A 24,286-nucleotide genomic window follows, 5' to 3' on the forward strand; every position below is an offset into this window, starting at 1 on the left:
CCGAGCGAAGACCGAAGCCCTGCCCTCCCTTTCCGCTAGAGAAAGATCCCTGCCCAACTTCTCCCACGAGGGCAGGCTTAAGTGCCCTGTGGGCAAGAACCAGGGAGCGAAACTATCAATCTCCTCAAAAAAGCTCTCCAGCGTTTTGCGTCCTACCTTGAGGTCTCTGGACTTTAAGAGCTTCCGGAGGACCTGTACCAAGGGCTGGGTGTCGTTACTCAGTACGTTACCCATATTTAATATGTTACTCACCGCGTGAGGCCCAAAAATCCGCCACTTACGCGTGAGCCTGAGAGGAGTCTACAAACCCTGTAGGTGCGCGCCACCCAGGGCCCAGGTTTATCCTCTACTCACCTGTCCTGCAGCTCTGCGTCAGAGAACGTCGTCCACTGCCTCGTCTCAGGGCTGATCAGGTCCCCGTACGGGCCACCAGATGTCGGTGTCGCTCCCGGCCGGCAGGAAAACACACGACAGGATCTGGCAGTGGCAAGGCGCTTTTATTTTCTCTCCCTTTCACACTCTGCCCCGGGAATCCTCCCGGCCGAAGCCTCTGTTGGTCCGCTCCCCGCGGCTCCTTCCGTGCTTCTCACTCGCAGGGTGGAGGCACTGGCTTATATACCGATACAACCTCCAATCATATCGAAGCAGTTCGGGCGAGCTGATTGGCTAGCGTCACTGGTGACTAGGTAGACTATTCTGCTGAGCAGGTGCTTAATGCAGAGATACAGATCAGGAAGCAGGAAATAGGCGCCATCTCGGCGTGCTCGATGGGAGGGGTAATCTCAGGCTTTGCTCTTTCCTACGGGCCTCGCGACCGTCACTCAGGGTGACCTAGTGGTGCTGTGGCTCCCAACATTTTCCCTTAAAAGGATAAAAATAAAAAAGTAAATAATAAAATGGAGATTGAGATAAAAGAGGGCATAACAGCAAAACAGCACAGATCAAAACATAACCATTTAAGCAAAATAGTGTTTCACCACAAGATAATCCTGACATAAAACTAGTTACCATATTGTCTCTTTCCTTGAAATCTTTGAGTATAACTTCGTATACTATAGCATTAAATATATCAAAACAATGTAAAACCATTTAAGAGAATGACAGTATTACAGGGTATCTAGAATCAACTAACAGAAAATGAACAATGGTTTCTGTATAATCTTGTCTATAAAAGTTTTTGCTTATACTATCATATATAATAAAATCTCATAAGATACAACCTGTTTAGACCTGTGGAGACAGAAGAACAAAAGCTTGATGAGACTTCAAAACAAGATGATACTAAATCAGTATTACCTATTAAGACGTCATTTTCTCCAAAATAGCTGTTCCTATCATAGAGTCTTCTCTGCCTCATTTCTGTTGACCTCTTTTTCTGTCATTAGTTGTCAGTTTGTCTTCTTAATTTTGTTTTCTGCTCCATTCATTGTGGCCTCTCTGCCACTATTTCTGGATTCTTCATGCTTTTCTTTTTTAGAGTATCCTGCATTATTCTCTGTAGAGTTGAATTGGTGGTTGCATATTCCCCTAGTTCCTCTTTATCCTGGAAGCACCTTGTTTTTCCATCAATTTCCAGAGATAGTTGTGTAGGATATATCAATCTTGGCTGGAGATTATTATCTTTCGAAGCTTGAATTATTTCCCCCCATGCTCTTCATGATTTGATGGTTTGTGCTGAGAAGTCTGCTGTAATTCTGATGAGTGTTCCCTTGTAAGTGATTTGTTTCTTGTCTCTGACGGCTTTTAGTATTCTGTTCTTGTATTGGATTTCTGGAATTTTACTTATTATATGCCTGGGTGTTGCTCTGTTTGGGTTGTAGGTGGCTGGGGTCCTGTGTGCTTCATACAACTGAGTATCTTTACCTTTTGCTAAATTAGGAAAATTCTCCTGGATTATTTCTGTGAGTAGCTTTTGTAGTTCACTTGTTTGTGTCCCTACTTCTTCTTTTATGTTCTTAATTCTTAAGTTATAGATCCTCTTATCATCTCCTAGCCTTTGTATTATTGCTGTTTGTTTCTTTGTTATTTTTAAGAAGTTTTTCATTTCATGCTCCCATATTACAAATCTGCCCTCCATTTCAGATAGTCTATCCTTAGTTTCTTTCAACCTGTTATGCCAGTTTTTGATAGAGTTTTTAGTTTCCTGGTAATCTCTTTGAACCTGCTTCATGTATTCTATGCTTTCTCTATTTTCTCCATCAAACAATTCTCCCCTCTTTTTCTGTTTTTCCATTCCACCATCTGTTTTTTCTTGGGTGGTGCTTAGCATTTCTGTAACTATTCTGCTTATGTCTAGCTTCAGGTCATTAATAACTTCATTCCTGAACTTGTCTATGAGGCTCTGGAGATATTGCTTTATATCTATTGGTGCTGTGTCTGCTATTGCCTCTTTCTCAGGATTGGGGGCTGAGGAGCCTTTCTTGTTGCTGCCTCCTCCCATATTCTTTGTTCCTTATATATGCAAGTGTATATAAGAGGCCAAGCTTCCTTCCCTGTCAGCCACAGTCTGATTGAATTGCGCTGGCTAGGTGTTCCCGCCCACCGCAGTACACCAGGAAGTTGCAGACCAGGCAGCCTATGTGGGGCCCGCCCCTCCAGGTCAATCTACCTTTAGGCGCTGGGACTTAGGTTGTGCTAGCCTACTGGGTCTCAGCCAGCAGCATCACGTAGGCTAGGCACTGCTCACCAATCCCGCTTGAGAGGGGGATACGTGACTGAAGTCACTGTAGCACCCTGTTCCCGCAAACCTGCCTGGTCCCAGAATGTCCTCTGTTGGAGTCTCCTAGACCGTGGAAGAGTCCCAGTTTCTCTCACTCACTGCAGGTCAGTGCACAGCTCCCCGCCCGTCCTGCTTTCAACTCCGTTCACAGATTCCCGTTCTCAGAGCTTTTGTGCATCTCTCTCCCTGCCGAGCCGATGTAGACGCAGCAGCGGCGGCGGGAAACCCTAATTGCGGCCTCCAGTGGTGCAGGCTCCATCTTCCACATTGAGGCTTTTCTGTTCCTGTTGTAGCACTAGGATTGCATTCCCAGTTGGTTTCTCTCAGCCCAGGTCATTCTTGGGTCAGCAGGGCATATCTCCACTTGCTTATGATTCCTTACTCCGCATCATTCCTGAATTCTAAGCTGGGTCTTTCAGAGAGCCTCCGTAGCTGCTGCTATCTGTCTGCCATGTTCTCCCGGAAGTGACACAATAAGTTATTATTCTTTCAAACTTACAGGTGTGCAGCTTTTAATAATAGAATTTAAATTAGTTCTATACTTAAAAATAGCTCTTACTAGATAAAAAGCTCACTTGTTGAAATAAAGGTTTATTTTCCCAAAAAGTACTGATGACTTATACATCTATGAAGAAATAAGTAAGATTTGGTATTTTACACTCTTATTTAACTAGCGCATCTTAAATTTCCACTGTACTTATACATGTATGACTATGGCCCAGGCATATGAATAAATACAGAAGAACTTTCTCAGTAAAAATATTTGTTGTTGCTTTAATTTTTTATAATTGTATATAACAAATTCCTGGCTACTTAAACCCTTTTTTGGCCAGAGTAATCTTTATTTTTTATTGAAAGTATGCATAGTTATTAAAGATTCCTTATTTGATATATAAATAAGTTCATGCAGTTTTGAGAGAACTATCTAACACCTTCAGTGTTTGGCTCATAAAAGGAGAAGTGTATAAAACTGAGCTGTCTTATCATACTTTTAATAAAATTTTACTTTTGTGCTTTCTAGAAACTACCACAAATAATGGAAATTGTGGTATATTGAATCTTTAAAATACACTTTGGTTTTGCACTGAGTACAATTTAATTGTCACTTTTAGTACCATTTAACATAAACAGTTCATTATTAAGATGGATGTGGATGTTTAGAATGTAAATAGTACCTTGAATGCTTATTTGTTTGATTGATTACAAAGGAAATATAGGTTTGCTAAGGGGGAAAAAAATCAAGGGATCCTGCAACTGAATATAGGTTATTACATTCAAGTTAGAATTAGAGTTTTTCATAAACATATCAGATTTTTGTAACATGAATTTCTTTACATTTGACATCACTGCATTCCTTTAATTTTAAATGCAGGTTGAGCATTCCTAATCTGAAAATCAAATTCAAAACATTCCAAAACCTGAAACTATTTGAGTGCCAGCATGATGCCACAAGTGGAAAATTCCATGCTTGACCTCATGTAATACTTTGCAATTCCAACACAAGTACCACAACACAGTTTATTCAGTGACTGTAAGGCAGAAAAGACCCATCAAGTCCTCTTCAGCTGTAACTTACCTTTCTGCACATGCCCAGATTCTGCCATAGAAGTACACCTTCAAAGAGTAATGAAATAGCATGTATGAGGCCCAGCATGCCAGGTCAGGTTCCTCAAGATGCCCTACATAAGGCCATCCCCTGTGTGTATAACTCATTGTGATGCTTTGCTTATTCTCTTCACTGTGGTAGAAAGACCTACAGGTGTCTGTGTCGGTACCAGTAATAGGAAAAAAGAGAAAACATATTTATCCATAGCACAGATAGTGAAACTATTGGAAAAATTGGACAGTGGTGTAAGTGTGAAACATCTTACTGAAGAGGATGGTGTTGGAATGACCACTGTTTATAACCTGAAAAAACAGAAGGATAAACTGTTGAAGTTTTATACTGAAAGTGATGAACCAAAGTTAATGAAAAATAGGAAAACGCTGCATAAAGCTAAAAATCAAGATCTTGATCGAGTATTGAAAGAATGGATCTGTCAGCGTTGCAATGAACATGTGGCACTAAATGGTATGCTGATCATGAAACAAGCAAAGATTTATCATGATGAGTTGAAAATTGAACTGTGAATATTCAACAGGCTGGCTACAGAAATTAAAGAAAGACATGGCATCAAAGTTTTAAAGATTTGTGGTAATAAAGCATCTGTTGATCACAAAGCAGCAGAGAAATGCATTGAAAAAGTGGATATTGAAAATGTTTTTAATATCAGGAATCAGGCTCCAGTTGTTCATTCATTGACCAGTGATGAAATAGCCACAATGGTTCTGAATCAAGCTGATTCAGGTAATAGTCATTATGAAGATGATGTCAGCACTATAGAAAAAGTGCCAATAGATGACATGGTGAAATTGTGATAGGATTATTGCAGAACTAGAGCAGCAAGCATTTGTAAAAGAACAAGAAGTCATATCACTATAAAATCAAACAGAGACTTCTAAGACAAAAAGTATTACTAATGAGGGAGATGACCCTGGAGGAAACATACAAAAAATCCACTCAGCAGAATGCTTCATCCGTAGAGGACCCACTTCCTGGTCCCTCAACTGCCTCTGATGTTTCTTCTCATCTAATACAGTAAAATAAAGTAGTGCACAGTAACTATTTAAACACAACACTGCAGGTGTTAGTTGAAAACTGCTAGTGTTTAACAGCTGATACAAGAATTCTGTAGGTGCTGCTCTGCTGTCTGCTTACCCTGAACACTATCAAGTTCTGACCTAGATTCCTCATCTCCCAAATGAGTGTACGGCAGAGGTTAAATAAATAGAGATAAACTATATGGTTTTTAGGGCTCCAGGAGGATCAAAAACCTTTCATTAAGCTTGAGACTTTGACGGTAAAGACAAAGGATTCTCTGGATCAGTCCACATATATTAGGACCAAGGACAAAGGACAGAGAAACTGAGGAAAGTGCAGCCAATGAGCAGGACCTTGGGAGTCACTTCAAAGACATCTCCAAGTCATGAATCAAGTCAATTAGTAGAACTGTCTTATGAAGACATGGTAGAAGTGAAACTGTAGGAGTAATCTTTGCAGCTGCAGTCTCTACCTTGTTAATTGGGGTTGGAGCCAGAGTGTCTGCAGCTGTGGCCTTATCTTGCCCTTTGAGGTATCTCTGGCCTCACAGGCCACTAGAGGCCTCTGCCAGGACCAGTGATTCATAGAGGTTCACTTAGTATGAAACAACTCCTGTCACCAGGCAAGGAGCCCAGGCCTAGGACAGACTCACAGATCAACATAGCAAGCCAATTAGTTAAATTTAAATCCTGCTCAGAGCTGCTTTGTAGTGGTCTCCAACAGAACACATTATTCTTTTTCTGTATTAATGATATATCACACTTGTTACTAATTACATACATATGAGTGTGAGAAAGTGATTCCTTACTAGTAGTATGTGAATTTAGAATCAAGGATAATACCAAACAATGACAAAGATTATTTAGTGGGTGGCTGTGATAATGACACCTTTACTTTCTAATGGATTGATGTGTTGGTTACTTTTTTTCTTGCTGAGACAAAATACCTGATACCCAAAATTAAGGAAGGAAAGGTTTTTTAGCTAACAGTTTGTGGAGGTTGCAGTCCTTCCTCAGCTGGCTGCAAGACTGGGTGGTACATGGCAGAGGGACTACCATTAATTTTTTTTAAAATTTTATTTAAGGAGAAAAAGAAAAAGCAGAAAAAGGGTAAATGTTATACAGAATTTCAGAAAAAAATAAACAGTAGGAAATCACTACTTAATGGATTACATATTGTCATCTTAGAAATAATTTGTTCAAGTTACAAAATAGCATATAAAGTGGACATTCAAACAGTGAGACTGCAAACAGTTCTGTTCAATGATCCAACAAAACTCAGTAATATCATTGTCTATCTTATACACTTAAATATACATGCAGTTATATCGTTTAGAGCACTTTCTTTTCCTCTCTTTTGTACAATGACTACTACACATTTTGGGTTTTATTATTCCCACAGTTCTTATTACTTTTTTGGAAGAGAGTAAAACCAAATGTGACATAACAGAGTCAGTCAAACAAAAGGGTGGACATAGTAGATAATGTAAAAACATAATACAAGGTGATCAACAATGATTACCATAATGTCTCCCACTATCTCAAAAACAATTGCCTATATCATCAGTTATAATAAAATTGAACAAAACAGTAAAGAACGAAACCAACAAAACTAAAACATTGGAGACATCACAGGTCTTAAAAGTAGATAATAGTCAACCAGAATGGCGTCATAATGAATCCCACTATCTTCATAGCTGTTGCCTAAACTTTCGAACCTGGTACTATCAAGCAAAACAGAATAGAGGAACATCTGTCAAAACAAGATGGTGAGAGTAATACAGGGCTCAAATCAAGTTAATAGAAAATCAAAGTGGGTTACTATAATATATCCTGCTATTTTTTATTTACTTTTCCCTTAATTAAAAGGATAAAAATTAAAAAGTAAATAATAAAATGGAGATTGAGATAAAAGAGGGCCTAACAACAAAACAGTGCAGATCAAAACAACCATTTAAGGAAAATAGTGTTTCACCACAAGATAATCCCGACATAAAAGTAGTTACCATATTGTCTCTTTCCTTGAAATATTTGAGTATAACTTTGTATATTGTAGCATCAAATATATCAAAACAATGTAAAATCATTCAAGAGAATGACAGTATTACAGGGTATTTAGAATCAACTAACAGAAAATGAACAATGGTTTCTGTATAATCTCCTTGTCTATAAAAGTTTTTGTTTATACTATCACATATAATAAAATCCAGTAAGATATAACATGTCAAGACCTATGGAGACAGAAGAGCAAAAGCTTGATGGGACTTCAAAACAAGATGATATTAAATCAGCATTACCTATTATGACATTGTTTTCTCCAAAATAGCTGTTCCTATCATTCAACCTTCTCTGCCTCATTTAGCTCTTTTTATGTCATTGGTTGTCAGTTTGTCTTCTTCATTTTGTTTTCTGCTCCATTCATTGTGGCCTTTCTGCCACTATTTCTGGATTCTTGGTATTTTTCTTTTTTAGAATATCCTGCATTGTTCTCTGTAGAGTTGAGTTGGTGGTTTCATATTCCCCTAGTTCCTCTTTATCCTGGAAGCACCTTGTTTTTCCATCACTTTCCAGGGATAGTTGTGCAGGATATAACAATCTTGGCTGGAGGTTATTATCTTTCAAAGCTTGAATTATTTCCCCCCATGCTCTTCGTGATTTGATGGTTTGTGCTGAGAAGTCTGCTGTAATTCTGATGGGTGTTCCCTTGTAAGTGATCTGTTTCTGGTCTCTGACAGCTTTTAATATTCTGCTTTTATACTGGATTTCTGGTATTTTGATTATTATATGCCTGGGTGTAGATCTGTTTGGGTTGTAGGTGGCTGGGGTCCTGTACCAGGACCTCGTCTACCAGGACCTTCATACCTCTGAGTATCTTTACCTTTTGCTAAGTTAGGAAAATTCTCCTGGATTATTTCTGTGAGTAGCTTTTGTAGTTCATTTGTTTGTGTCCCTACCTCTTCTTTTATGTTCTTAATTCTTAAGTTATAGATCCTCTTATCATCTCCTAGCCTTTGTATTATTGCTGTTTGTTTGTTTGTTGTTTTTAAGAAGTTTTTCATTTCATGCTCCCATATTACAAATCTGCCCTCCAGTTCAGATAATCTAACCTTAGTTTCTTTCAAGCTGTTATGCCAGTTTTCGATAGAGTTTTTAGTTTCCTGGTAATTTCTTTGAACCTGCTTCACGTATTCTATGTTTTCTCTATTTTCTCCATCAAACAGTTCTCCCCTTTTTTCTGTTCTTCCGTTCCACCATCTGTTTTTTCTTGGGTGGTGCTTAGCATTTCTCTAACTATTCTGCTTATGTCTTGCTTCAGGTCATTAACAACTTCATTCCTGAACTCGTCCATCAGGCTCTGGAGATAGCGCTTTATGTCTATTGGTGCCGTGTCTGCTATTGCATGTTTCTCAGGATTGGGGGCCGAGGAGCCTTTCTTGTTGCTCCCTCTTCCCATATTCTTTGTTCCTTATATACAAGCGTATATAGGAGGCCGAGCTTCCTTCCCTGTCGGCTACAGTCTGTTTGAATTTTGCTGGCTAAGTGTTCCCGCCCACTGCAGTGCACCAGGGAGATATGGACTGGGCAGCCTCTGCGGGGCCCACCCTTCCAGGTCAACCTACCAAAGGCTTCACCGCTAGGGTACACCTCAAGGCGCTGGGACCTGGGTTGTGCTAGCCTACTGGGTCTCAGCCAGCAGCATCACGTAGGCTAGGCACTGCTCACCAATCCCGCTTGAGAGGGGAATATGTGACTGAAGTCACTAGAGCGCCCTGTTCTGGCAAGTCTGCCTGGTCCCAGAAAGTCCTCTGTTGGAGTCTCCTAGATCGTGGAAGTGACCCCATTTCCCTTACTCACCGCAGGTCGATGCATCGCTCCCCGCCCGTCTCATTCTCAACTTTGTTCACCGATTCCTGTTCTCAGAGCTTTCGCACGTCTCTCTCACTGCTGAGCTGATTCAGATGCAGCAATGGCAGCAGGAAACCCAAATCGTGGCTTCCAATGGCGTGGGCTCCAGTTTCTATGCTGAGGCTTTATCTGTTCCTGTTATAGCACCAGGATTGCATTCCCAGTTGGTTTCTCTCAGCCCAGTTTGTACTTGGGTCAGCAAGGTATATCTCCTCTTGCTTAGGATTCCTCACTCCGCACCATTCCTAGATTCTAAGCTGGGTCTCTCAGAGAGCCTCTGTAGATGCTGCTATCTGTCCACCATGTTCTCCTAAATTTGACCAACTTTTGAGCAAAGGCCATTTTGCTGTTATCTCAGACCCATTGTTTGGCTTGAGGAGCTCCCCACAGTCCTTCTCCTACATGCTGAAGCCAATAGAAATCCCAAAGCAAGGAAGTTGAATCAGCTAGGCGGATTCTAAGCATTGTTTTGGATCTACACTTTGGCGCAGAGACAACTGGGACTACCGTTCATGGTGGTGAAAGAGCAGAAGCAACAACCGAGCAGCTTAAGACAAGACTTTCTGACCCTATATTGTATGTAGACCACCCACATTAAGATGTGTGTAGCACTCATACCCATAATTCCAGCATTGGACCATAAATCAGTCACGAATTGTAGAAGCCTGTCTCCATGACTGCATGAGGCTTTGGGGGAAATCCAGACACAAACTATAACTTTCTACCCCTGGTCCCCACAAACACGTCATGCACGTCACAATACAAAAGACATTTTAGTCCATCTCTAAGAGTTGCCAAAGCCCTAACAGTTCCAGCATTGCTGAAAAGACCAGGTCCTAAGTCTCTTGCAAGATATAAGGCAAACTGTTAGCAGTGAGCCCCTCTACAGATGAAGAGTTAAAACAATTGCAACATTCAATGACAGATGATAAACATTACCATTCCAGAAGGTACAAATGGATTTTGAGACCAAAGCAAGCCCAAAATCCAGAAGAGCAAACATTAAGTCCTATAGTTCCATGTGAAGCATCCAAAACAATCTGTGGTAAGTTATGAGCTCCAAAAGTCTTGTGTGACTCTGCCCCACCAGCAGTTATGGTTGTTGCTCCCTTCATTTCTGTCTTAGGCTGGCTTTGCTCCCTCCTTGAAGGTTTCAGATGACCAATGTTCCTGTCTTCTCTAAATTTCTGGGTTCTCCACTGCACCTTTGGCTTCACCCTATCAGCTTCACACATTGCCCTCTCAGGTTGGAAGTCAGGGTAGAAGCCTTTTTAACCTCAGAACTCTCATTCTGTATGTACCTAAAACTAGCCCCGTGTCAGTGATACTAAGGTTGGCTGCTAGACAGAGCTGCTAGCCAGGCTTTCCTCTCTCTTGGCTGTAGGGGTTAAGTGTCTGGTTCACTGGACAACCTGAGTTTGATTCTGATGGACAAATTCTCTATGCTGCTGCTATTCTGGAATATGGTGCTCTGTGACTTTTTCCTCAAAGCAAAGTCTTTCATCTTTGCAGTTTTGAGGCTTCAGAAGGTAGAGACTTGCTGCTTCTTGTGATACCCTCAGGCCATCTTTTATATTTTTCTGTTTCTTCTCATCATTCAGATATCTTCAGCTCTATCTTTGTAGTGCACAGCTTTACTGGAGCTTTTCTTCTTGCCAACTCACAGTTTAAATTGTCCTGCTGGGCTCTTTGGCCTTGATTTACAACATAAATCTGGCTGAAAGCCCCTAACCATAGCCATGCCACAGCCTCAACATCCAACTGCTTTGAAATTTCTTGTGCCAAATTAATTAGTCTACCACCCTTAGTGTCTGTCAAAGTCTCTGGATGGGAGCAAAATGCAAATAAACTTTTTGCAAAGCCATAACACATCATTTGAGGTCAAATAATCAATGCAGTCCTGCCCAGTAAAAGCCTCGCATGCCTGGTCTTTACTGGCAGGATTTGTATTAACCTTCTGGTCCTCTGAGCCCTGACCAGATTCTTCCATACAGAATAGTCTAAGGTGTTCCACTTCTGCTCTTTTAGTGACATCTTAGAACCATGTCAACTCATCCTGCAAACCATTCCCAAAGGCTCTTGAACAACATAAGTGTAGTCACAACAGTGACCTCACTATTGGTTCCAAATTCTGGGTTGTTCACTTTTTGTTTCTCATTGAAACAAAACACAACATCCAAAGTTAAATAAAGAAGGTTTATTAAGCTCATTTTGCAGAGGTTTCAGTACGTACTCAGCTGGTTACAAGGCAGTGTGGTGTGGCAGAGGAGCAACAGTTCATGGTGGCAGAAGATAGCAAAAGCAATCAAAACAAAAAGAAAGGAGCATGGGAGAAGACTCTGTCCCTTATATTGTATGTGGGCCACCCATCCTAGGATGTATGTAGCATTCACATCCATAATCCTGGCACTGGACCATGAGTCGGTCATAAATTCTAGAAGCCTGCCCCTGTGACCCTAGAAGGCTTAGGGGGGACATTCCAGGCATAAACTGTAACAGTCAGTGCCCACAAACTTTATATCATCTATAAAATTAAAAACTATTGTGTATTGTTATATTAGGCATATGTGAAACATTAATGAACATTGTGTTTAAGCTTGGGTCTTTTCCCCCAAGTATCTTAGTTTGTATACACAAACATTTCAAAATACAAATGATTCAAATACTTCTGGTCCCAAGGAATACTCAACTTGTAAAAAAATTGGATCCTTAAATGCCTGGCATATTTTCATCCATAAAAAGTATGCACAATAAACTCTGCTCTGAGGACTTTTCTGTGTTCTATAATTTATACCCTGTATAATGTGTATTTCTTGCACTATCTTTCTTCTTTCTAAACACCTTTGACCTATTTTCTACAGGATATTTTGTTACAGTTATATACAGTTGTTTTCCAATATAAAATGTTTTCATTTCTGGTTAGAATAACTTTTGCCTTTGTATATTTGCTTTATTTTAAACATTCCCTATACTTTTAGCTGATACTCCAGTAGCAGTAAACTGAGGCTGTGATTCAGTCCTAACAAAATAAATGTTTGTTAACTCTTTTAGCTAAAATTTTTTATAGATATGATCTATTAACAGACTAAAATGCAGCTTCCATTTTGATTGCTTCATTCTGCATTTTTTTCTTTCCCTAGTTTTTTACTCAAGTTTTTAACAGGGAAACACTCACACCTGGCTTTGGTGCCTGATGACTGAGATTTATTACTTAAATTCTAAATACATTTGTATACACCATACATCCTATCATTAAATGGAGGAAAATGGAAAACCAGCAGTTGACTCCTTTGTAGCGATGTTGTGTGTTATCAAGAAACTTGTGTAATAAATGGGCATTTCAGTGTACCATTTGTGCTCCAGAAAGCATTGAATTTTTGTTGCCCTTGGCCATGACAAATTTCAAACAAGTGTAGACTGACAGAACAAATGACAGGCATGTTTTGGGATTATTTCAGAAGTTCCATATAGTGAAGATAATGTTTTTAAAGATTAGTAACTTGCATACAAGAGAAATTTAAAAAGCAGAAACCCAACAATTTCTGGTTACAGCTTGAATTTATTTTAAATGCTGATGAAATAGGTATATTTTACCAGTTACCTCACCTTTGCTTCATGCCTGAGGTAGACTTGCAGAGAAAGTAGATGAGTGGTTTGCTCTATTCTGCTGTAGTGCATTTTGGACCATTCACCACTGATGGGTCAGCTGACTCTCAGTGCTTCAAGATGTTCATTTGTTTCTCTGTGAGTACCAACCAACCCAGCATACATGTCTAAATGATAACAAATTTATTAATGAGTGAATGGTGCAAAATACAGCATCTTTTTTCTGGTAAAACCTTTGTTTTCTCTACAACATATTCCCATGTTTGAATCATGTACATGTTGAGTTTCCCGGGTTGAATTGCGCAGCCATTGTACTATCTTCTGACCAGGTTATAATTTTTTTTTTTTTTTATAGACATAGCACATGATGTAGAACAGAGTACAAGGTCATCAACAATGGTTATCAACATTGTCTCTTGTTTCCTTAAAAGGAATTGTCCATCTCATTAGATATTATAAAGCCCGACAAAACAGTGGAGAACAAGACCAATAAAACTTAGGCATTGTGAACATTACAGGACTTCCAAAGGAGACAATAGTCAAACCAGAATGGGCATCTTTGTGAATCTTATTGCCTTCAAATTAGTTGCCTATACCTTCAAACTTGCTACTATCGCACAGAATGGAACAGAGTCTAATCAGTCAAAACAAGATCTTGGGAGTATTACAGGACTTCAAAACAAGTTAATAGGAGATCAAAAAGAGTTACTACTATATATCCTAATTTTTTAAGTTTTTCCCTTAATTAAAATAAACATAAGAAATAGCTAAATAATTTTTTTAAAGAATAGTAGTTACCATAGTGTCTGTCTTTTTCCTTGAAATATTTGGATAAAACTTCATATACTATAGCTTCAAATATTTCCATATCAAAAAGCCCAGAGTAAAGCCTTTCTAATTAATAAGTGAAAATTTTATAAGGCTTCAAGGCCACATAATGGGGAATCATGATTATCACATATTTTTATATATTTGAATCATTACTTACATTAGGGAAACTATTCGGTATTCATACATGCGAGATTGATTTATTTCACTTATGAGTATGGTCTCAAGCTGCGCCCATTTATTGATAAATATCTCAATGCGATCCTTCTTTATAGCTGAATAATACTCCATTGTATAGAAATACCACAACTTTTTTATCCATTCCTCAGTTGATGGACACTTGGGTTGTTTCCAAGATCTGGCGATTACAAATTGTGCTGCTATAAACATAGGTGCACATATATCCCTGTGGTATGATGCTTTCAGTTCTTCTGGGAATATGCCTAGAAGTGGAATAGCTGGAATAAATGGGATTTCCAGTCCCAACTTTTTGAGAAACCTCCAGACAGACCTCCACAAAGGCTGTACCAGTCTACACTCCCACCAACAGTGCAGGAGAGTTCCTTTTTCCCCACAGCCTCTCCAGCATTTGTTGTTGTTGGTTTTCTTGATCCTTGACCAGGTTATAATTTAAACAGTGAAGGTTCACTACTGAAATCAGTTGTAGGAGCAGCTTCCTAAATACAGAAAAGAAAAAGACAACAAGGTCCATGTGAAGCAAGCTATTTACATGATTTGAGCCACAGTAGTCATCTACCTTGGTGAAATGTTGACAGACAATAGTCATAATTTTTGTAGAATCCTCCGAGGTACAGCTGGAAAAAGACTGCAACTCAAGGTGATATTTGAACCAGTTTAGCATTCATTGCTGGTGTCACTGGTGTCTCAGTTTAATTTGAAGACGTGACTACAGGTAGCACCTTAACTTTTCCAAGAGTTAGCAACACCTGAAACTGCTATAGGTGTACTCAGATGCAAAATTGGTAGCAGAAAGCCATGATGGGGGTGTTGAAGACATTGGCAATGATAACCATTATGTGTGTGGGGGACAAGTGATGGAGTAGCCAGCAGCAAACATTTCTCAAAACCCTTCCATTTCTAGAAAGTCCCTTCCATTTCTAGAAAGTAGAGAATCCCTTCCCTTTTAAGCAGATATTCCTTATGAAATACCCAAGTAAACAGTATAGATGAATGTTTAGTGATCAGTGCACAGTGTTTTGAAAAGTTGAGTTCTTAATATTCTTCATAACTATGAAGTTGAAAAACTAACTACCTTAAAGTCTGTTAAACAGAAAACTTGCTGAATAAAGAATACTTGTACAAACCAAGCATCATGTTTAAGCGAGTGTTTGACTCTTGTTTCATAACATTTATTGTGCAGCAAATTGTGATATTTCCCCAAGGAGTTTTATTACATCTTCATTAATTTAAGGTTTTGAATGGTTTGTTGTTCTCCCTCCTCCCAGCATCCACCTCCATCCAGGAAAGGGGACAGGAATTATACTTGGGAAAGTATTGTCAAGTTGTTGATAATCCAACTAGGAGAAAAAGTCTAACAGGCAACCGAGTAGAAATACCTGCTTCTTCTTGGGACAGTGGGTGCTTGGTTGACCAGTTAGAGAAGGATGAGGAAAAAGTGAGCTAGGGATGGATCTGTAGATCCACTGATTTAAGAGATGAAAAATAAAATAGCCATTTTTCCAAACAAAACTTAAAGCACCAAATTATGCAAAACAAGTGAAAACTTTATAAGGCTTCAAAGCCACGTAATGGGGAATCATGATTCATTAATTGGAATGGCTTTATTCTGGGCTGCTTGATATTATTGCCTGTGATGAAATGAACAGCTATTTTGAAGAAAACAAGAAATCATAATAGCTAGTGCTGATTTAATATCATCTTGTTTTGAAGTCCCACCAAACTGTTGCTCTTCTGTCTCCATTGGTTCTATTATGTTGTAACTTACTGGATTTTATTATGTGTGATAGTATAAACAAAAATTTTTATAGGCAAAGAGATAATATAGAAACCATTGTTCGTTTTCCATTAGCTGGTTCTAAATACCTTGTAATACTTTCATCCTCTTGAATGGTTTCACACTGTATTGATATGTTTGATGCTATAGTATACGAAGTCATATTCAAATATTTCAAGGAAACAGACATTATGGTAGCTACTATTAGATGGGTTATTTGGTGGTGAAGCACTGGGTTTCTGGAATTGTCATGCTTTGACCTATATTTTTATGTTGTTATGTCCTCTTTTATCTCACTCTCCCCCTTAGTCACACAAAAAAATTATTTTTTTATTTAAGGGGAAAAAATAAAAAAAATTAGCAGGATATATTATAGTAACTTTTTTGATTTCCTATTAACTTGATTTGAAGCCTTGTATTATTCCCACTATCTTGTTTTGACTGATTAGACTCTGTTCCGTTCTGTTTAATAGTATCAAGTTTGAGGGTATAGGCGACTACTTTGGAGGCAATAAGATTCACTATGATGCCCTTTCTGGTTTGACTATTATCTTGTTTTGAAGTCCTATAATGTTTCCAATTTTTAGGTTTTATTGGTTTTGTTCTGTACTGTTTTGTTCAATTTTATTATACCTAATGATATAGGCAATTCTTTTTAAGGAAGCAAGAGGCATTATGATAACCATTGTTGATAACCTTATATTCTGTGTTTACATCATGTGCTATGTCTATCCTTTGTTTTGACTGACTGCTTTGTTTTGTCATATTTGGTTTTATTCTCTTCAAAAAAAAAAGTAATAAGAACTATGGGAGTAATAAAACCCAAAATGTATAAATTTTGTTGTAAAAAAGAGAGGAAGAAAAGTGCTCTAAAGGATACAATTGCAAGTATGTTTAGGTGTGTTCCATATTATTGAGTTTTTGTTGGATCATTGAACACAACTGTTTGCAGTCTCACTGTTTGAATGTCCACTTTGTATGCTTTAATCCTGTAACTTGAACAACTATTTCTAAGATGACAATATGTAATCTATTAACTAGTGATTTCTTAACTTTTTTTTGTAATTCTGTGTTACTTGTACCCTTATACTGTTTTGTTTTTTTCTTTTTTCCTTTAAATAAAAAATTTTTAAAAATTATGCAAAATAAAAATTGACAGTCACTTTGGGTGCATGTCTGAAATTTAAAAGCAAAATAAATGTAGAATTTTTAAAAAGTTTATCAAAGAAACAATTATGAAGGGAAATATATTGTTTCACTTTTAGGTAATAAATCATCAGTCAAGATGTCTTCAGCATCTGACCGTCCAACACTGAAACAAGAACCACCCAAAGAAAAAGACTTTCGAAACCCAGGGCTCAGAGGGATGCGCACAACGACTTTATTTCGAGCTATAAATCCAGAGCTCTTCATTAAACCTGTAAGAATTATATCTAGGATAAGAATTTATATTAATCAGGCTAGTAGAATTATAAAGTTCTTATTTCCCAGCAGCATTTGATTTTATCATAGATATTTTATGTTGACCCCTTTATAAATAAAACCAAAGTTGATTAAACTGCCCAGAGTTTAAGACTTTCAGCCAACTGAAAAAGATTGACCCTTCTTGTTTTGCAATTAAGACTTAAAATACGACTGCAATAGTACCTCCATCTACTTGGTTTAACAGTTTCAATTACCTACTTAAAACCGTGGTTTGAAAGTATTAACACTTTGAAGAGAGAGACTATATTCACATAACTTTGCTTATGGTATATTGTCATTCTTTTATTTCATTGTTATTCTCACTTTGGCTCATATATAAATGAAACCATTACAGATGTGTCTGTACAGAAAAAACAGTTTAGGCTGAGGAGGGTTTAGTACTGTTTGTGATTTCAAGCATCCACTGCGGGCCTTGGAAGTTATGCTCCGTGGATAAGTTGGGGGGCTCCTGCACAGCACGAATGGAGACAGAAGTGGGACAGGCTACATATCACGGCTGTGCATCACTTAACCAAAGAAAAGCTGATTTGTTGAGAACAGAACATGCAGAAAGTGGAAACTGCATCACAGATTCAGGAATCAATTCTCTGCAAACTTTCCTAATTTTTAAAAGCCCTCTCCTACTTCCCAGTTCAAGGCTACATCACTTTGTTTCCTAAGATCTTGAGTTTTCTAGCAGTGCGTCAGTATTATAGCACCTTAATATATATTCTAAACATTAAATTTCTTGAGGTAATAAAGTAAGTTTCAATAAAAGTATATGTATATCGTTGTGCCTAATACAGGTTACAGAAGGCCTTTTGACACTTGTCCATGTTTTGGATAGCAAAAGCAATATGTCTGTTTTATTTTTCACTTCCTACTACACTAATTCAAGATTTGCAAATGAGACACTTGGGCCCAGAAAAGTTAAGCGCTTTCTCCATATCACACAGATACCACTGAAGATCGAGCACCAAACCAGTGTTCCTCGTTCCTGTCTGAGCTGTCAGCTTGCTAAGCATGGAGGTCTTACAATATCCAGGCTGTGGAAAGGAAAAAGACTGAAGAGGATATGTAGGATTATTCTATAGTCTTTAAATAATTAGGAGCTGAGCTAATTGAAGAATAATGATTATAATTGAAGTCTTGCCATGGGAATGCTAGTGTGGTGTTGCCAAGAGGAAAGTATAATAGATATTTGAATCTCCAATTAGCTTAATGAGTCTTTATAATTTTTTTCTTTGATAGAACAAACCTGTAATGGCTTTTGGATTGATATCACTTTCACTTTGCGTGGCTTATATTGGTTATCTACATGCAACACAAGAGAATAAAAAGGACCTCTACGAAGCTATTGATAGTGAAGGACACAGTTATATGCGGAGGAAAACATCTAAATGGGATTGAACTGCTACTTACTGCAGATGGAGTTTTCTTAATAACTCTGAAATCTTCAAATGAAGGACTTCGTGAGTGTACAGAATCATATTTCTAGTTCACTAATACGTTAATGAGGAAAGAAGATAGCTGTTGCAATCTTATCACTAGTAAATTTTGTCACTTTACAGCTGTAGCTGTTAAACTCATTATTTCTCCACAAAAAAGACTTCTCAATATTTCTCTTTTATTAGATCATCTTGTAAATGTACCTGGAGGATGGAAGTCATTTTTGTTTAGTTATTAAATTTGTACAATAAAAGTACCCATTGCTATTAAATTTTCATGAGATTTTTTTTAACATTATAAGGTAAACTATGCCTTTGCAGCTATTGTAAGAGTTTAGTATTATTTGCAAAAAACAAAACAAAAACAAAAACATGTTTTTTCTACCTGTCACTAAAACATGCATTTGTAAAGAAAGGGAAATCATAATTTTAAAGCTTCAGTCAGTATTAAGATATGAGAAATGAAAACTTGGTTGGCTATAACAATTTTTATACAGCTTTTAGTCACAGATGGTTCAAGCAGTTTGGTTTCTATTTCAACTGTTGGTTCAGAATTTTAATTGAGAAGAAGATCCCTCCTTCAGTTACTAAAAATCATGATTAAACAAGAGAATAAAAAGTTTAATAAGTGTGCTTTCCTGAGGCATGATTTTTTTTACTACTGCTAAATGTTACCTGTTTTGATTTTTGTAAATTTTATAAAGTGTTCTTGTGGTTAAAAAGTATAACTACTCATAGATAAGAAAGTTTTACTATGGAGCCCTAAATATTTCTTTGCTATACCTTTCCATGTAGTATACTTCCTATAGTTTAAAATGCACTTACAAAGGGGAAAACCCCCTATTTATTTAAATATCTTTTGCTTTTGAGTTCCCTGTGTATTTTTGTTGTCATATTTTCACACCTTAGAATTCTTTTACTAATCAACAAAATAAGTTGATATTCAGTATCACATTAGAGAAAATACTAGCTGAGTGAAATATCAAGACAAACTACAGCATACACAGCCTTAACCTATGTAACATCTTTGCTTTGGAACAAAGAAGATCTAGATACAGTGAAACACGCGGAAAAGACCAATGTGAAGGAGAAATCACACTGAATTTTAGGAACAACTACATAATTGTAATCTTTTCTATAGAGTGGTCATAGGTTGTAACACAGTCTTTGTGTGTGTGCAGGGGGTCAAAGGTTGCTGAAGTATGTATGGGTGTTTTTATTCATTCTCTGTGGAATGAGGGTATCACCTCAAAAAGTAAAATACCTTTTCAAATGATCACAGGATTTTGAATAACAAACTGAAAGAGTTTTGGCCCAGAAAGGACACTGTAGCGGGTAAAGCCAAGGACTTCCTATCTCCCCCTCCCCTAAGAATCTACCTCTGGCACCAAAGACCAATGGGCTACCTGTACATTCCTAATGTCCCCTTAGGTTCCACCCCAAACCGAGGCTACTGACGTGCCTCACTCCACGTGTTCCACGGAGAGATCGCCGACCTGGGATGGAGATGCCGCGCCCCAGGGGGTCAGGGGTGTCTCTCCCCGCATTCCCAAAATAAAGGTCATTTATATTTCATACTTTTCAGCCGCCGCCGGTCCCCCACAGTTCTATCACAAACTTCAGCTGGTCTAGCCCAGTCAGTTTGCAGTAAGAATAACAGATTGAGAATCATTCAGATTTACCCAGAATCACAGTGATTCTTATTCACCTCAGGGGTCAGAATCTCCTTGCTCCAAAGTCTGAGGATCTCTTCACTATACATCCTCTTATGTTCAGTAATGGGTAAGCAGTCACAATAGCCCTTAAATGTAAGATATTCAGATCTTAAGTACAGAAACATTCGTATGTTGTGAAGCAAAATAGTATAAAAGATTAACTGTTAACTCTCTCCGGAAAGCATCTCAATCTCCTGCTGATCAAAGTTAAGTTGTTAAACAGGGAAAATGGCACTTTAACAGTCATGTTTAAGAAGGAGATGTTCATGCGGAGATATTTGCAGTCTGAGTTCAAATGGCTAAAGAAAGATCCTTCATTGTGGGAATCAGCTTGAGTGTGGGCAAAACTGACATAATAGATTAGATCTTGAAGTAAGTCTTGGCAAATAAATTATTGTTTGATAAAGGAGAGTTTTGTTTGATAGGAGAGCTTTTTGCCCAAATCATCAAGCTGTTCACTGATAAATTGGCTTTCAAAAATTTCCTGATACAAACATTGAAGTTATTCATTGCTTTTACAGCTTTATCTTCCATAGGGTACCCAGCCCTTCTCTTTTGCAAGGCTCTAAGGGTTTCTCATGATGCAGGACTTCTAATATTTTTGTGGTTTGTTTGCTTGTTTGGTCAGTACTGGAGATTGCCTTTGCACTGAGCTATGTCCCCGCTGATAGAGTTATTTCCAAAAGATGAAAAATATTAACAAAAGATGAGAAATATAAAATAAAAAGCGGCCTTTATTCTGAGAACACGGAGAGAGATGACCGGCACCCCCACCGCTGGCGTCCGGTGATCTCTCCGGCGGTCACGTGGCGTGGGGGCCTGTAAATAGCCTCAGTTTGGGGTGGAACCTAAGGCGGGCATTAGGGATACACAGGTAGCCCATTGGTCCTAGGTTTGGCACCATATGTAAATTCCCAGGGGCGGGAAGATGGCATCACAGGTAACTTCCTAGGGGCAGGGCAAGATGGGGCTTCCTGCTTCCGGTTGTGGCTTTCCTGGCTACAGTGTCCTGTCTGGGCCAAAACCTTTCATATCCCGTCTTATGATTATTATTATGAAAAGGGGCGAAGATTTCTCTCTTTAACTACTTCCTGCTGGCAAAGGGTGCTGTCCTGGAGCCTAGGGGAGTCGACGGGATGAAGGTTGATGCCCAGGTAGACGCTGGTGCCAGGTGTTTTGGCCAGGACAACTTCACTGGTGAATGCACGTATGTCAGACTGGAAAAACAAAGAGACAAGACGTTATGATGAGACATGGCACTGTCATATTTAAGGACTCAGGTGAGGTAGAAGGAAAGGTGCCTTTGATTTAGACATATCATTCTATCAGGACCATGTTGAGGTATAAACATTTCCACAGTAAGGCAGAATTCTGAAAATTAAACGTGGGGTTAGGAGGAGTGGAGTTATGAGAGGTGATTACTCCCCCTTTCAATAGGCAGTCAGACCGGGCTAGGCCCTTGAAGAAGCTGGCAAAGAGGACCAGATGTCTGGTGACCTTGGAGGAAACACACACCTCTTGCTGTGGGCCAGATCTCAGGACAGAAGGCGGAACAAATGCAACCACACTCTTAAGTATAATACTTAGGGATTAAATCTGGATCACTTTGAGAAGCCAGGAGTCACCATCCCAGACCCCTATAGGAAGAGTCACTGATCCATAAAGAATGCTCTCTTGCTATGTGATTCGCTTCCCCATTTGTCCTTGATTTGGTATGAAGATTAGTTTGTTGTAGTGGGCATGGGAAACTAATAGAGAAACTGTCACGAAAATCAGTGGTTACATCATGCTGCCTTTGTCATTTAATTTCAAGTTGCTTTTATGAGCAAAGCTTGTGTTACCAAGCAACAGTTGCTAAGTAAGGTAACAACTTAATGCTAATATCTAGAGGACAGCACTAGCTTACAACTCCCCAAATCCAGGGCCCTTCCATTATATGAGAGGCTTTTATACTATTCTTTAATGTTAGACACATAATTTATGGTAAATTATTTTGTCCTTACCACCTTTTAGTATTATCCTAAAATCCTGAACTTCTTTCAGTTTAAATGTCTGGCTTCTTTTAAGGCTACTTTTGCTGATCCTAAGATGAGTTTAATTAAGATGAGTTGGTTGTAAAAAGATAGGCAAATCCTGTGACCAGCTCAGAGGACTCATCTGAAATTTAACTATGATCAGAAATTCAGATTACACAAACTTTGTTTGCTGTGCCATTTGTAATAAAATAATTCCACCAGCTCCTTTTGGGGAAACCTTCAAAAAGATCCATGAATACAAGCCATTTAAGACACGGTTTTATACTCACAAGGATATACTGGGTAAGTGACTTCATGGTTTTTCTTTATTTTAATTTTAATAGCATTATATGCTATTGTTTCTGTTACATAGACTTAGCACATTTTCCCTAGTTAAATTTGCTTGTCCCTCAGGGGTGTCTGGGGTGAAGGGATACACATTAGAATCCAGTTATGTGTATTAGATAGAGTATTTGGCCTTCCAAACTGTTTCTTTATGTGTAAATAAGAATATTAGTATATATCTTTTATAGTGTCATAAAGTTTTAATGGAATATTTGTACCTATTATAACATCTGGTACATTCAAGGAAATGTGAGTTCTTTTTACTCTTGCCTCTACTTTTTACCTTTCAAATGTGGAAGACAGGAAATACCTCTAATATCCTAATAAACAAGAAGAAACTGTATTGTTTAATCAGTAGCTAGTGACATAGAAGTAGGGACATATAAGAATGTGAAAAAAACTCAAGAAAATCAACTGTAATTATAAATTTCCATCTCATTTAAGCATAAAATGTATCAAGAGCCAGCATTAGTATCACATTTTTATGAAGTTCAGCATTTCGGTGGTCCATGCTTACACTTCTTTTTAGAAAAATCTGTCATGATTGTATCTGCACAGTGGTAAGCGTTTGTAGTACAATGCATATCCGTCTCTACCCTAGTATTTGTTGACCTATGTTTTATGATTCTCTAACATTCTAGTGGGAAAGATCCTATGCCACCAAACATACATTTAGTTGCAGGTGATACACAATTCAGAACAGACTGTGCATAAAATGGAATTTCGTTACTCTTTAAACAGAAAGATTTGAAGATCTGGCATCAGACTTCCAACTTGTTATGCTTACTCTCCTAGTGAGTTGGCTTATTTACTAACTGCGGCAAGGTTTACCCAGCAGCTAGGAAAGGAGGCGTATGGATCCCAATAGATCTGAGCATCTGTGACCTCCAGGTTAGACATCCCAGAGGAAAAAGCTGTGTTCTCCTAAGATCCTCGTATAAAATCGTAGGGCTGAGTTTCACTAGCCAGCCTTGAGCATACACCAACCATGGGTCCATTACAGTGGCCTAGAGGAGATACAGAAGACCAAGAAGATTGGATGCTGTGACTGGCCGTCTTACCAGGACAATCTCAAATGAAGGAAGGAACTTCCTGAGAGAAGAGGGTCTTGTTACTAGAGGGAGAACAGAGATATAGAGCAGACAAAACACACATGTTCAGTGTCTTAAGTGTGAATATTGCCAAGCTAGGCACCATGAGACTGGCTTTGTAATTGTAGGAAGTTGATCATCAAGACCTAACCACATGAAAAGTTACTAATTCAACTTTTCTAAGATATGAGACATGAATGGAGTAGAGAATAAGTACTTTGAGAGTTTATAGAGAAAATTACTGTAATTTCAGTACCCAAGCAGTTTATCACTCAGACAATAATTTGGGGCACCTCTGACAACCTTTTGGTTGTAAAAAGGTAGGCAAATCCGGTGACCAACTCAGAGGACTCAGATGTAGATTCCGGTTCAGTTCTGTCTGCATCTGATGTTGTACCATTCTTTAATCTTAGATTAATATGCTCTGGATAGAGAGGATATTATGGGCCTTTTATTATTTGGGAATCAAATTATATAACTGATAAAGAAAAAATATACTCTTCATTGTTAACTACATTTGAAGTAGTTAAGCCT

The 24,286-nt window shown here is 38.4% G+C and overlaps 2 protein-coding genes across 9 annotated transcripts in view; both read left to right on the forward strand.

Moving 5' to 3' along the window:
• The window catches only part of Smim8 (small integral membrane protein 8), a 32,738-nt gene extending 13,880 nt beyond the window's left edge, over positions 1–18,858 (forward strand). For 5 of the 8 annotated variants that reach the window (XM_023567184.2, XM_023567182.2, XM_023567183.2 and 2 more), the window contains 2 exons: positions 16,940–17,094; positions 18,390–18,858. In XM_023567184.2, coding sequence (XP_023422952.1) covers positions 16,960–17,094; positions 18,390–18,548 — 294 coding nt within the window. In that variant the 5' untranslated portion in view covers positions 16,940–16,959 and the 3' untranslated portion in view covers positions 18,549–18,858. Of the gene's footprint in view, positions 1–16,939; positions 17,095–18,094 lie in introns of all 8 variants that reach the window. The other 3 variants (XM_063233191.1, XM_013158121.3, XM_063233190.1) reach the window with 1 other exon arrangement.
• Positions 18,859–19,052: 194 nt separating this feature from the next.
• CUNH6orf163 (chromosome unknown C6orf163 homolog) overlaps positions 19,053–24,286 on the forward strand; it is a 31,863-nt gene continuing 26,629 nt past the window's right edge. The window contains exon 1 of the mRNA XM_063233188.1: positions 19,053–22,619. Coding sequence (XP_063089258.1) covers positions 22,472–22,619 — 148 coding nt within the window. The 5' untranslated portion in view covers positions 19,053–22,471. The remainder of the gene's footprint in view (positions 22,620–24,286) is intronic.

This window comes from Cavia porcellus, unplaced genomic scaffold, assembly GCF_034190915.1.
Source record: "Cavia porcellus strain 051 isolate PalLab524CR breed Dunkin Hartley unplaced genomic scaffold, mCavPor4.1 scaffold_22, whole genome shotgun sequence".
Taxonomy (NCBI): Eukaryota; Metazoa; Chordata; class Mammalia; order Rodentia; family Caviidae; genus Cavia; species Cavia porcellus.